Raw genomic sequence first — 12,884 nt, 5'->3', positions numbered from 1 at the left:
AGACCATCAGTCGAGCCGAGCACTGAACCTTTTTTTTTTTTATTGATGCTGGCTGCCCCATAAACCTAATAGACGAAACGATGTCCAAGGACAAAGGAGGATTGAATATTCTGTATTTCAAGGCTGCAAAGTTGGTTTGCATGCATTTAGCTTTCTTCATTTACCCTTTTGGGGGTGAATGCAGTTGTTCAATACTGCACCCCTCCCCCCGGCGGCCGTCCCTTTCTTTCACCCAGAAGGGGGTCCTGGAAGCTCTAAAACCTCGAATTATCCTCAAATTCTGGGTCAAAACTGGTGCACTCGTGGCACTTGGGGTGGCTTCCTCGAAAATGAAGCGCGGGAACTCGGGCGAACAAGTCAGTCGGCCAAGTTCTCATTCTTCCTTCTTCGAGGAAGCGCGAGAACTCGAGTTCGTCGGCTCGGCGACGGCCCGAGGCTGGAAACTCAAGACGCTTGTGTTGGCTGCTGGTTTAGTAGATTCGTGTTCTTGGGTTGCTGCCTTTCTCGGCTCCGACCCCTTTGGCGGCAGTTCGTCCCAAAAAGCCGCTCCCTTGCCTCCCTCCACCGGAGGTGAAGTGGCTGAGAGCCACTCCGACCGAAGTTCTGGCTCTCGTGCAGGGTCCCAGCGGCAGAGCGACCTGGCCACGGCCCGAGCCACGAGGGGAAGCTGCCCAGACATGTGCCCCGAGAAGGAGCGCTACTCCCGCACCCACCGCAAGCTCCTGTCCAGCTTCGAAGTCCTGGTGAGGCAGGACGGGGCGCGTTGACGGCCGACTTGCACCACTTCACGGGAAGAGGGTGCACGATTGCTCGAAGCAACGCCAAACTTCCTAGGAACTTTTTTTTTTTTTCGGGTGTCCGGATAGTGCTTGTACATCACTAGATGAAATTTTCTCCAAAAAAACAATTTGACTACAATATTTATGTTGCATGATCCATTTGAGCAAAGCCCAAACATGCTTCTGCTTCGGGGCAGACATCTCAAAAGAGAAGCACCTTTTGGATTCACTCCCGAGTCAAACTTGTGTTGCAACGTAAATGTTGCGCCGAATTCTTTTTTTTTTTTTTTTTTCGGCGGGGGGGCGGCGAGTTTTTGCAAGGTAAGTCTGAGGCTAGCCTCAGACTTAATCACAAAGCTCGGCCTGGGAGCTGCCAGTTTCGGCCGAGGGCGCCGAGGAAAAGTGGCTGTCCGTGCCTGTGGCATCTGCCATGCGGAGTTTCTGGACTGGATGCATCTCTCATTAACCGTGCTTGATGGAGGTACCGCTCTCATGACGGATGTCCGTCGGCGGGGGAGTGCTCTACCCCTTTCGGAGGGGCCCTCCGGCACTTTCGCTCGAACGGTGGGAGCCTCGTAGCAACGCACGCGTCGCTCCGCAGCCGGGCAGCGACGGAGTGATGGACCCATCCCGGATGGTGAAGGAGTACAGCCGGTCGTCCGCGGACCAGGAGGAGCCCCTGCCGCACGAGCTGCGGCCCCCGCACGTGCTGCGCCTCACCATGGACTACCTGCTGGTGCACGTCATGGACCCCCCGCACCCCCCGCCCGTCGGGGAGTGGTACGACTTCATCTGGAACCGCACGCGCTCCATCCGCAAGGTGGGTTCCGGGCTTGGACCTGCCCGCCGCTGTCGCGGTCGAGTCTCGCGGGGTCATTGGGGCGGATTCGTATCTCCAAAAGTCAGAAGACGCGACTTGGATTGGGGAAGGCGACGAGCGCGTCTTTGGCCAGTGCATTTGCCGCATCCTCGAAAATGGTCTTTCGACGTCCGCCCGACGACGTGGTCGAAGCGTCACATCGTCGTCGGCCGCAGTCTTGCGGCGGCAATGGTGAATGTGGCAGACGCCCTATCTGCCGTGGGTCGCTCTCTGGCTTGGAGGTTGACGGAAGCTTTGGCAGCCGGGGGTTGGGACGCCGCGACGACAGTGACGCTCGCATTCGCTCGTATTTTCTGCTGGGACTTCTAGCTCCAACCGCCAGTGTTGCAACGTTTGGCAGCGCGACACGCCGGCTTCTTTGACATTGTTCGTTGCCCTTTCGACACCACTTTTGATGTCTGGGTGGGGCGGGACACTAAGCACACGAGTCAGAAACACGTTTCAGGCACCGTGGTCGAATTGAGGGAGCGCCGCCTTCGTCGAGGTGGGTTGCCGAACGTGCTGCCGACACATGTTCGGCAACCCACCCGGCTCGCATGTGCGGCGGAAGTTTGTGTTTTAGACAGGTGCGCATTCACGTGAGAGCCGTCGCGTCGGGTACGTTAACGACCCTGGGTCGGCAGTCTAATCGCGCCGGCTGGAGTGGCCCTTTAAACCGAATTAAAGTACATTGGGTATAATAGTAGCTTGAAGTAATCAGAAGAGTAATATGAATGTTAATTTAGCTCATAATAGATCAATTGGTGGTATAATAACTCGAAGTAATAAAAAAGGTCACCAAAATGTCAGTTAGGCTGAATTAAAGTCCATTGTGTCAATAGTAACTCAAAGTAATTAAAAGAGTAATCATGATGCCGATTAAGCTCATAATTAATCAATTGCTTGAATATGAACTCAAAGTAATGAAGAGTAATCAAAACGTCACTTAGGTTGAGTTAAAGTTCACTTGTTAAAAGTAAATGAAAGTAAAGTCAAAAGAGTAATAATAATAATAATAATAATAATAATAATAATCTTTATTTTTCGGGTGCCCTAAAACGGCCGAGCGGCCTTCTCTTAGGTACACCAACTCGTACAATAAAACTCAAACAAAAATCCTACTCATTAAAAAGAAATAGATATGCATATACACTGACGCGCTATGAAGTGACGAAAAGTTCGTCCAACTGACAGCGAAATGTAGGCAGGGGTGTGGTGATGTCAACTTGGGGTGGCACAATGCTGTTATACAATGTCTGTAAACGAGAAAGAGGTGACACACGGCATGGTGAGCAAATATCAAAACAGGTGAGCTGTCTCGTCGCACGGAAAGGAACATGGAAATGGATTTTACTAACAAGCCATGAAGAATCAATGGCACCATTAATGATCTTATGCAGGAATACCAAGTCAAGGACTGTTCTTCTGTGTGATAAAAGCTTCAGCGAAAATCTATTCAGTAAGCATTCATAGTCATAATACACACGTCGTCCAATCCATCTATCATAAACAATTCGAACAAATCTTTTTTGCACACGTTCTATGATCAAAGCCTGTGTTACAGAAATTGAATTCCAAATCACAGAAGCAAACTCAAGCCTTGAAACCACTAAGGATTGAAAAAGATGTATTGAACAATGGGGCTTTCTAAAATGCTTGGTCAAACGCGATATAACTCCTAGAACTTTCATTGCAGAGCTGACAACAAAAGAGACATGATTTTTAAAAGTTAATCCGCAGTCAATTAACACACCAAGATCCCTTACAATTGACACTCGTTCAACTAATAATGTGAATTGAGCTCATAATAGATCAATTAGTAATAAAATAACAAAAAAAAAAAATCAAGAGAATCTGCAATATGTCAATTAAGTCGACATAAAGTCTATTGAGTCAACAGTAACTCGAAGTATTCAAAATGGTAATGATAACATCAATTGAGCTCATAACAAATCACTTGGTTGATTAGCTAAAAATATTCAAAGGTCATCAAGATTTCACTTGGGCCAAATTAAATTAAAACTTGGGTTTGGGCTAGTTGGTCCATTACTGAATAAAAGGTTAAAAGTGGGAACAAATGGGGACAAAGAAGAAACACGGACGGCAGGAGCGCTTTTAACCTTTTATGCCGAATTAAAGTTAATTTGATGAATAGTAAGTTGAAGTAATCAAAAGAGTGATCATGATGTTGTCTGCGCTGAGAATGAATCGCTTGGTTCGATAAAAAACTCAAAGTAATAAAAGAGTGAGGAATATGTTAATTAGACCAATTTGAATTCAAACGTGTCACTAGTAACTCAAAAGTAATCAAGATATCAATAATACTGATCAAAATTCAATTTTGTGAGTAATATGTTGGGTCAAGATAAAAATTAACCACTAAGTTGATTGAGTTAATTTAATGTCAATTTGGTGATTAATAACACAAAGTAATCAAAGGAGTAATCAAAATCTTAGCTGAACTTATATGATGTCACATTTGTCAATAATAATTCAAAGTAATCGACTGAGTAATGAAAATAAGCTATTCACGTCAATATATCTATGTAATCAGAATGTCAAATGAGCTTCTACAAAGTTTTCTTTTTGTCCATAATTCCTCAAAGTAATCGAGAGAGTAATAAAAAATGCTTGTTGAACTTTCATCGTGTAAATTCTGTTACTAATAGGTCGAAATAATTAGAAGTGAGAGCCATACACCAACTCAACTTTAAATAATGTCAGTGTGCCAACATTAGTGCAAAGTAATCAAAAGAGTAATTAGAAATTGCAATTGTACTTATTTCATCTGAGTTGTATCAATGATAAGTCGAGTAAAAAGAAAGAGTTTACAAAACATCCATTTAGCTAAAATAAAGTCGAGTGCACCCCAGTTACTCGAGGTTACAAAAAGAGTAATCAGCATATCAATTAAGCCTTGTTAATTGTGGGAATAGTTACTCCCAAGTAATCGAAATAGTGATAAAAAATCAGTTGTCCCCAACAAAATCTACTTGTATAAAAAGGTGTAAGCAAAACATGACCACTGAAGACAAATAATTGAATGTACAGTAGGCTCGCGATAATTCAAACTCGGATATTTCATACTTCCGGTTAATTCATACAGATTTGAAAATTTTGGTTGTCCCGCTATGTTTTTAATGTATTTATAAGTCGCTTAATTCAAACTGTCTTTTGGCTTAATTCATACTTTTTTTTTTTTTTTTTTTGCGGCCCTGTTGAGTGCGCTTTTTTCTGAGCACCAGTGCACCGCAGGGAAGCAATACCCGCGGAGCTTGCTTTTGTGAGTGTAGCTTGTCCGCAGTGCACCGGTGCTCGGAAAGAAGTGCACTCAACGGGGCTCAAGCGGGCACACAGTAGCGGAAAACGGCGTTCACATTTCAGTCGAGCCCGGTTAAGGCCCGTTCACAATCTTGCGACCGAGTTAGACCGAGAGAGACCAGACCGGTTTTTAAGCCTCTTATGACTTCTTAGGACCAGCTCCGCTGCATCGAATCCGGTCCTAAGAAGTCGCAAAAGGCTTAAAAACCGGTCTGGTCTCTCTCGGTCGAAGTCAGTCGCAAGAGTGTGAACGGTCCTTTATATCTCACCCGGGTATTTCGAATTATTGCTTATATCGAACAGTCCAAACATTCCCTTGAAAATCACATGTAATAGTATAGGAGAGTTGTCTTGTATCGAACTCCCATGGACTCCCATGGCGGGAACACTCGATATAGCCAACGAAGCATGGCGGCCCTTCGCTTCTCCTGCGGTCAGATCGCGCCCGCGGAGCACATAGCTCGCGTTACTGGGCTGGCAGACCGCCAAGCCAGCATACGCGCAATGGGGATACTAAAAAAAAAAGCAATTGTAAAAAAAATAAAAAGAGCAATCGTAAAAAAAAAGTGGAGGATGGCAAAAGCAAAGGGAAGGGCATGCGCGCGCCTACGGAGTGCAGGGAGTGCTCTTTAGCCCCAAAATAAAATAAGCAAAAAAAAAAAGTCTTCGTTAAGTTGAGTGTGTCGACAACAACGATTGAGCAGCAATCGCACTTTGAACGCCTTATCTTTGTTTACCTTTTTCTTTCGCTGTTTTTGCTTTGCACTTTTTTTCCTTTCTTTTTTGTTGTTTGAATTTAATGAGGTTTCTTTTTTGTTGCTTGCTTAACTTTATTCTATAGATTGAGCGTTTCTGGTTTTTTTTTATGCGGCTCGCTTTTTCCCTTCTTTCCTTTTCTTTTTTTAAATTTGTGTTTTGTCGCCGCCAATGCTGTGCGGAGGTCGCACGCGCGTAAACGATCGCAAACACCTTGCAAATATGGTCGTGTAAACGGGAGCAGTGTTTGCGATCTTCACCAACTAAGCTTTACTGTATTTAGCGGCTCTTAGTGGCTCTACTTGGTAAGGTCCCGTTTGTCGCGGCCTTCGGTATTAGCAGAGACACATAGAATTTTCATCTGGAGCTTAAGTTAACATATTTTTGTATATAAAATTATCAATATATCAAACTATTTTACGATCCACTTTGAATTCAATATATCCAAGTTAGACTGGAAAATATGGTACTTTCCATAGGATATTCTGGGGGGAGGGGTATGTGAGCTCGTTGGACTTAGCTTGGGGGACCTTTCTGGCAGGACCTGACGCAGCAACACCTGTGTGAGCCCTCGTGCGTGTCCCTGGTGGAGCAGTGTGCCCGCTTCCACATCCACTGCGCCTCGGCCTTGTGCGAGGAGGACGTGTCGGTGTTCGACCCCCGCATCAACGGGGAGAACCTGGCCAAGTGCCTGCAGACCCTCAAGCACCTCTACTACGACCTGGGGCTCAGGGGCCTGCGTTGCCCCAACGAGCCCGAGTTCAGGGCCTATGACGTGCTGCTGCACCTCGACCAGGCCGACACCGTCAGGTAGGGGCCCCCTCCCCGCGGCGACTCCTTTGTTCTAGACCGCAGCGTTACCAGGCGAATGGGAAGAGGTTCGAGGCAGATAGAGGTTCCTCGAAATCAAATGGTTTGAGAACTGCCGCTTCATGTGGTGCCTACAGGACTGGAGTTGCCTGTTTGATTTCCTCATGCCGCTTACGCCTCTATTCGTCGAACGTGATCACGTGGTTCTGAAGCGTTAATGTGCTACAAAGAAGCCATTTAAGTTAACAGTGCTATAAACCATAACTGTGAAGCCTACACTCTAGTGAAATGCAGTTCTTGGGCCTCCTTGTGGGTGGCACCAGCTTACAAGTTTGTTCTCTCGTCACGAGGGATCGCCCTGCGGGATCGCCAAGCTGTGCCTCCCCTCGGGCGGGTGGAGAAGGTGCCGCACAACCGAGATTTCTTAAGCACGTCAAAAGATTCTCATATGGTCGAGGTTAATCCTTAGTCCGCAGCTGGGGAATGCTAGATACCCTTTGCCGGTTTGGCACATCAAATTCCCGAGTCTGACTTTGGTCCCCCTGCAGGCAGGTGCAGGCACTGGATGCCTGGGTGCGGCGTTCTGCCCCGGTGTGCCTGGCCGTATCCGCCCTGGGGGCTCTGAGCAGCGGCAACTGGGTGCGCTTCTTCCGCCTGGTGGGGGTGGCCCCGTACCTGAGCGCCTGCCTGCTGCACCGCTACTTCGGCCGGGTGCGCCTGCAGGCATTCCACACCCTGCTCAGGGCCTTCTGCCAGACCAGCCACAGGGAGGAGGTGAGCCACGCCCGACTGCCGCCACTCGCCGGTCGCCTTTGCGGCACGGCACGGTCGAGCGCTTGCCGGCGTTTCGCACGTTGCCATTTCCTCGAGGCCGTCAAATGAAAGGAACTTTTGCGAGAAGTTGCATCTGGATAAAACGAAATGATGGACCCTTATCACCGTTGAGTGACACCAGTGGCCGCCGTATTTTGGGCATAGTTTCCTCTGCCAAGCGTGCCATTGCATCGGAGTTCACGGCGAGCGAAGATGTAGTGCTCGTGTCGAATACATTTGGACTTGAGTATGCGCCGAATGCTGGCACGGCACTTGGGTCTAATGAAAGCTCAAAGTGCGCGTCGAAAATATGGCAGCCTCGGATAATCGACCTGGCGGCTACGGTAGGGCACCTGCTGTCAAAAAAGATCTGTTGTGCCTCATCTGTGCAAGGCATGTATCGCATATGCCAAGGCACGATAAACCTTCGTAAACCTGAAGCTTTTTCGGGTGAAACCAGCTGAATATACAAATATCAACCATCCATACAAATGAGAAGAGAAAATAAAATGCGCATTCAACCGCTGGACTACCAACTGTTTAATGAGACTTTTCTTCCTCTTTGACTAGCTTTGTTTGTTCTATTTTTCTTTTTCATTTGTTTCTGCATTTCATGATAGTCCTCTTCTTCTCCGACTAGCTTATGCTTCCTCCTCGATTCTCTAATTGTTAGAAGTACTGTCGCCTTGCACAAACGTTTTTTCTCTTTTGGATAGGGAGACTGATAGTGAACTGACGCACTCGTCTTCTTTCTCTTCTGTGGCCAAGGCCTCCAACACCTCGCGGGTAAACTGATTTCTGTGGTGCCCCAAGATGGTGACATGATTGAGGTTGGCCTTGCACGAGCATGCACAACAATGTGCGGCTAGGTTCCCTGCTGTCAAGTTTTTTCAGATTGCTCGCATGTTCCTGTGTTCTCTTGTTAATGCAGCGCCCCGTTTGTCCGATGTACCACCGCCTTCATGTCAAAGAATGTTGTAAATTACTTCCTTTTTACATGGGCTGTATTTGTTCTTGTGATGGGTGCCGAATACATTTCTTCTGTTGACTTGCACCTGGTTCACTTTGTGGCACATCAAATAGGCTTTATTCAGCGCCGCAAAGGAACCTAGTCGCAAATTGTCGCGCATGCTCTTTAACTAGCAACAAAGCTAGTCAAAGAGGAAGAAAAGTCTCATTAAACAGTTGGTGGTCCAGTGAATGAATGTGCATTTTATTTTCCCCTCTCATTTGATAGGATGGTTGAAATTTGCATGTTCAGCAGATTTCACCCAAATATGTATCGCCAACTAGCTCAACTTTTCACCGTCCAAAGCCTTTGCAACCTAGAAAAATAACTCGACGAACTAAGCATGGACGTGACAGGAAAATGTTGCCCTCCCAGATTAACTTCTGAAGCGAGCAGTTGCGCTTCAAAAGTTAGTCTGGACACTGCCAGTGGAAAGCATTTTGTCAGGGCACCGGTCTGGCAACCGCGTGCATGCCCTTTAAGGCTGGGCCATCCAACGACCCGTGCGCACCGGCGGTAAGACAACAGTGTCCGGTGGTCATATACTTGCAAATGTGCACGGTGTGTCTTGTACTGTTAACCCTTTAATGGTGCAGTTTTTTTTCTCTAAAAAATGTTTCCTGGTGATTGCATTTTGTTTCCAAAGGAATAAAAGAAAGGGTCAATGCACAGGTTATTTGTTTAATTATCTAGCGGGAGCATGTACAGTGCTTGCAAGTTAGACTTAGAAGCATGAACGAAGATAAAAGCGAAAAGGTGGCACCTCCCATTCGGTTTCATTTTGGCGCATCTACTTTTGGGACATTCTAACGGCTTCAGATTCCTAACTGGAGGTATTTCACAGAGCTTTTCTGTCGGATGATGAGCTCATCCTCTAAATTTAATTCCGAAAAGCGTCAGAAGTCTGAATTGGAAGAGCATGTGCTCCCATTCTCACTACCGGCAGAGGGGTCGGTATACCTAGTTAGCATCACTTGTATGGAGCGTCTAATTTAAAAGCTGTAAATAACCTGGAAAAGTGAAACACTGTGCTAATATAGCAATTATAGCTTGCCAAAGGCATTTAAAATAGCAACACCTCCCACTCTGCGTGCAGTTTCACATTTAGGCAGGCACTTTCAGATGTGTAATCGCCGCCGTACATGCACGGCGATGACCGTCAAGAAGTTAAGGGAACAGTAAACTCTCAAAAAGCTTTTTTACGTGCAGTACCATTTATGAGGAAACCCTACACAGTTTTCTGTCCATGGCTCGCTTTGTAACCAAGGAAGCAGGTACACACATCTTTCATATGCTTAGGTCAGTAATGTACCCAACGAATGTGATATAATAGATTAGCTTCTGAATCGGAAATACAGTTAGCAGGGGTCTTATATTTATATGCATGTTATGTTTATATATAGAGTGTCCAGAATGGATCCTAGTGATGTAAAACGAGCCGGGAAGATTGGCGCTTGCATAAAGATAGCTTAAACTCACCGAATGCGCATTTAGGTGGTGGATGTCACCTCGGGGAAATTTTAAGGCATAGCTTTCTTTCTGCAAAGAATGAGACCAACAAATTTGCCAGGTTCAACGGCGGGCGTGTTCCCAGACGACCGAGTTAGCGATGGATGTAACGTGTGGTGCCATATCCTGATAGGCGCAGCGACCATACGGTGAATTTCGTCGTCTGCTCGCTGCTCGTGCCTGCAGATGGCGCCACAAGTTACGACCATCGCTAACTCTGTCATCGGCAAACACATTCGCCATTAACCCTGGGAAGTGTGCTGGCCTCACCTTTTATAGGAAGAGAGCTACGCCTTAATATTTCACCCAGTTTGGGGTGTTTCTGAGTGTTCTGTGCGGGAGTCGTCTGGACCATGACACCGTGTCCTTCCTGGGGAGCAGTTCTCGCTGGAGTCTCTGGGGCGTCAGCTGGGCTTCGACTCCCCGTCGGAGGTGCGGGCCTACGCCCGAGCCCTCGGCCTGGGCTGCAGCGAGGACGCCCTGCTGCTGGACCGCTCCTCCCAGATCCAGACGGAATCTGGCGGACCTCCCGCGGGGCGCTCCAGGCGCCTCGTTGACGCGAAGCGCACTTGCTCCGTGGGAGAGGTGCGTACTTGGGAGGCGGGAAAGTGTCAGCTTTTTTGCAGTCATTTCTTTTTTTCCTTTAGAACGTGCGCCCCAGCGGTGATTATTTTTTTTCAAAGGTATAGTGCAAAAGAAGAGTGCACTATCCCGTTGGAAAGAGATTTAAATTTTTTCTTGCCATTGTTTTTGAAGTTTCTACAGCTGGCAAAGCCTTTTTGAAGCGTTTCAGAGTTCCCTCTTCTGCTTCTCTTGTTCTGTTTTCTTCTTTCTTTTTTTGTTTCGCGATTGCAATGTATGGCCAGCAAAGCTTAGGGCCGTTTGGCCACTGGCCAGGCTTCACTCCCTTTTTTCAAGGCCAAATCAGAGTTAGCCTCAGTAAGAATCCAATCCTTAAGTTCAACGATTTTAACGTTGAAAAGAGTTTGCAGCTTGTATTTTTTATATTTTCTGTCTAGGCACAATTGACAGAAAATGGGCCACCTTCCCCCGAAACACCGCAGTTTTGCCATACGATCGTGAAGAAAAAAGTGCATTATTGGCCGACCTGCAGCCGCACGTGGCAGTTACGGGAACTACGGCGTTCCATCATTGGGAGTACACGGAAGTCAACAAAACCAAGCCTCCTTCGCTGCCACGCTTGCCATCAGCATCGTAGCAAACCGTTTTTTTTCTCGGTCGCTCGCAGCGACCTTTGGCAATGGTCATCCTTCAAAAGACGGTCGCGGAAAGAACAGCTGGGGGCACTGGAAACAGAACCCGACGGGAAACCGGACAATATGCCCAGTGACGTCGCCCGAAAGACGACACGAGAGTTGAGGAGTACTTCGACCTCCAAATTTTTGAATTTTTTAAAATTAAAACGGCACGTGCGGAAAAAATTCTTTTGTCCTTTGTTCAATAGGTGACGTGGATCAATTCCTGCAGTTATTGGTCAAGGTCCGACAATCGTTGCACCGCCCCATTAATAAGCCGAGGTGGCTTGACGGTGGCAGCTTCATCCGTTTCCCCTTGCAGGTGGTGAACGGCGGTCCCCTTCCACTCGATCCCACGGCAGACTACCGACCCCACGACAGCTTCTCGCTGGATGGCGTGCTGCGCGGCATGGCTTACGACGCCAGGGACCAGGCGGCAAAATGCGAGTGCTCTCGGGGCCTTTCCTTTTGTACTGTTGTATACCGACTCGATCCCCACTTTGGCTGCATTGCGAGGTTTCCTAAGTGTCGCGGGTTCGAGTGTGAAATGTGAGGGGGGAGACAGAGAATCGTTCGAGACTGACCCTAACCTAAAAATTAATTCTCGAAGGAACAGGGAGCACGATCCAAGCAATGTGTTGTGTAACAAAGAGGAACCATGATGTAAATATTGCTCTAGAAATCTTTTCTTGGGAAAGGGGGATGGGAGTTAGTTTACTGTAAACAACTTTATTTTTAATGACAGGACGGGCACTAGGGTATTTAAAGAACTTCATTTTTAATGCAAATAGAACAGTGCTTGTTTTCTCTTTCTTGCTTGTCCTATTTGTGCTTTTTCATTTCTATTGAGATGCACCAACTAGCCGAGCAACGCACTTTACTAGACCTATTTTTGTGAGCTCAATATTTCGCTAATTTAGCTGAGAGGTAGTTTCGGGAATATTTTGTGAGTACACAATTTGGCGACGAGGAGTGCTATATGCTATGCATTCATTACCTTAGGGTTAATCATTCTTGTAATACCCATTGTGAATGGAACCTACTCTGACCAGAGCCTCATTTCGAGATAATCAAAAGAACTTCGCTTGTGGCATTTTGTTTGTGCCGGTGCTCATCGGTAACTTAAAAGCACGAGACTGGGGCATTTCCAGAGCATAGCTCTCGCGCAATTGCCCACTAGTGAACCAAGAGTCGTTGCGCACCCACCCAAACAAGGGGTAAGCGTAGGACAACCGGAAGTGTCTCTTTCACCCTGTCATGGTGGCCGGAAGTGGCACATGCACCCTGTATAGGTGACATAGGTAGAATCCCGCAATTAATTGGCCCAACTCCAAAAATTGTCGCACCACCCCTTTAAGATGCGTCACCCTGAGTTTTCACCCCCCCCTGGTGCGCCAGTCTTGGGAGTGTGCATCCGACAGCGTCCAACGTGTCGTACAGGCTGGCCCAGCGAGGAGGCCGAGCCGGGCGAAGAGCCTGTACTAATCAAGGGACCTCAGGAGCCGGAACCTCCTCCACAACAGCCTCCCCCGCCGGAGGTCCCCATCGAGGTGGGTCTTATGCTTGGTCGGGGGCAAAGGCAGCTCCCCTGGGGTACGATTTTTGTCTCAGCAAGAGTGAGATCTGATTTGGCTCTTGCCGGGCAAGCCAACATATCGTTTGCAGACGGTTTATTTGCTGACACGAGCGAACAACGAGGTTTGTCTGCTACAAAGCCCAAAACCACCGTACGTCTTCTGCTAATGGACGGTGAAAAAGTTGGAAGTTTGCAA

General features: G+C 47.4%; 1 protein-coding gene across 2 annotated transcripts in view; it reads left to right on the top strand.

The window, feature by feature from the left end:
* The window catches only part of LOC8039529 (germinal-center associated nuclear protein), a 69,899-nt gene that overhangs the window by 18,514 nt on the left and 38,501 nt on the right, over nucleotides 1-12,884 (top strand). For both annotated transcript variants that reach the window (XM_040222463.3, XM_029983909.4), the window contains 7 exons: nucleotides 619-743; nucleotides 1,381-1,599; nucleotides 6,257-6,525; nucleotides 7,074-7,299; nucleotides 10,238-10,441; nucleotides 11,435-11,555; nucleotides 12,553-12,662. In XM_040222463.3, coding sequence (XP_040078397.1) covers nucleotides 619-743; nucleotides 1,381-1,599; nucleotides 6,257-6,525; nucleotides 7,074-7,299; nucleotides 10,238-10,441; nucleotides 11,435-11,555; nucleotides 12,553-12,662 — 1,274 coding nt within the window. The remainder of the gene's footprint in view (nucleotides 1-618; nucleotides 744-1,380; nucleotides 1,600-6,256; nucleotides 6,526-7,073; nucleotides 7,300-10,237; nucleotides 10,442-11,434; nucleotides 11,556-12,552; nucleotides 12,663-12,884) is intronic.

The sequence above is a fragment of the Ixodes scapularis genome, unplaced genomic scaffold (assembly GCF_016920785.2).
Source record: "Ixodes scapularis isolate PalLabHiFi unplaced genomic scaffold, ASM1692078v2 PGA_scaffold2__306_contigs__length_199485367, whole genome shotgun sequence".
Classification (NCBI taxonomy): domain Eukaryota; kingdom Metazoa; phylum Arthropoda; class Arachnida; order Ixodida; family Ixodidae; genus Ixodes; species Ixodes scapularis.
The sequence above is the reverse complement of the archived record's forward strand: the minus strand, read 5'-3'. Positions and strand labels throughout refer to the sequence as shown.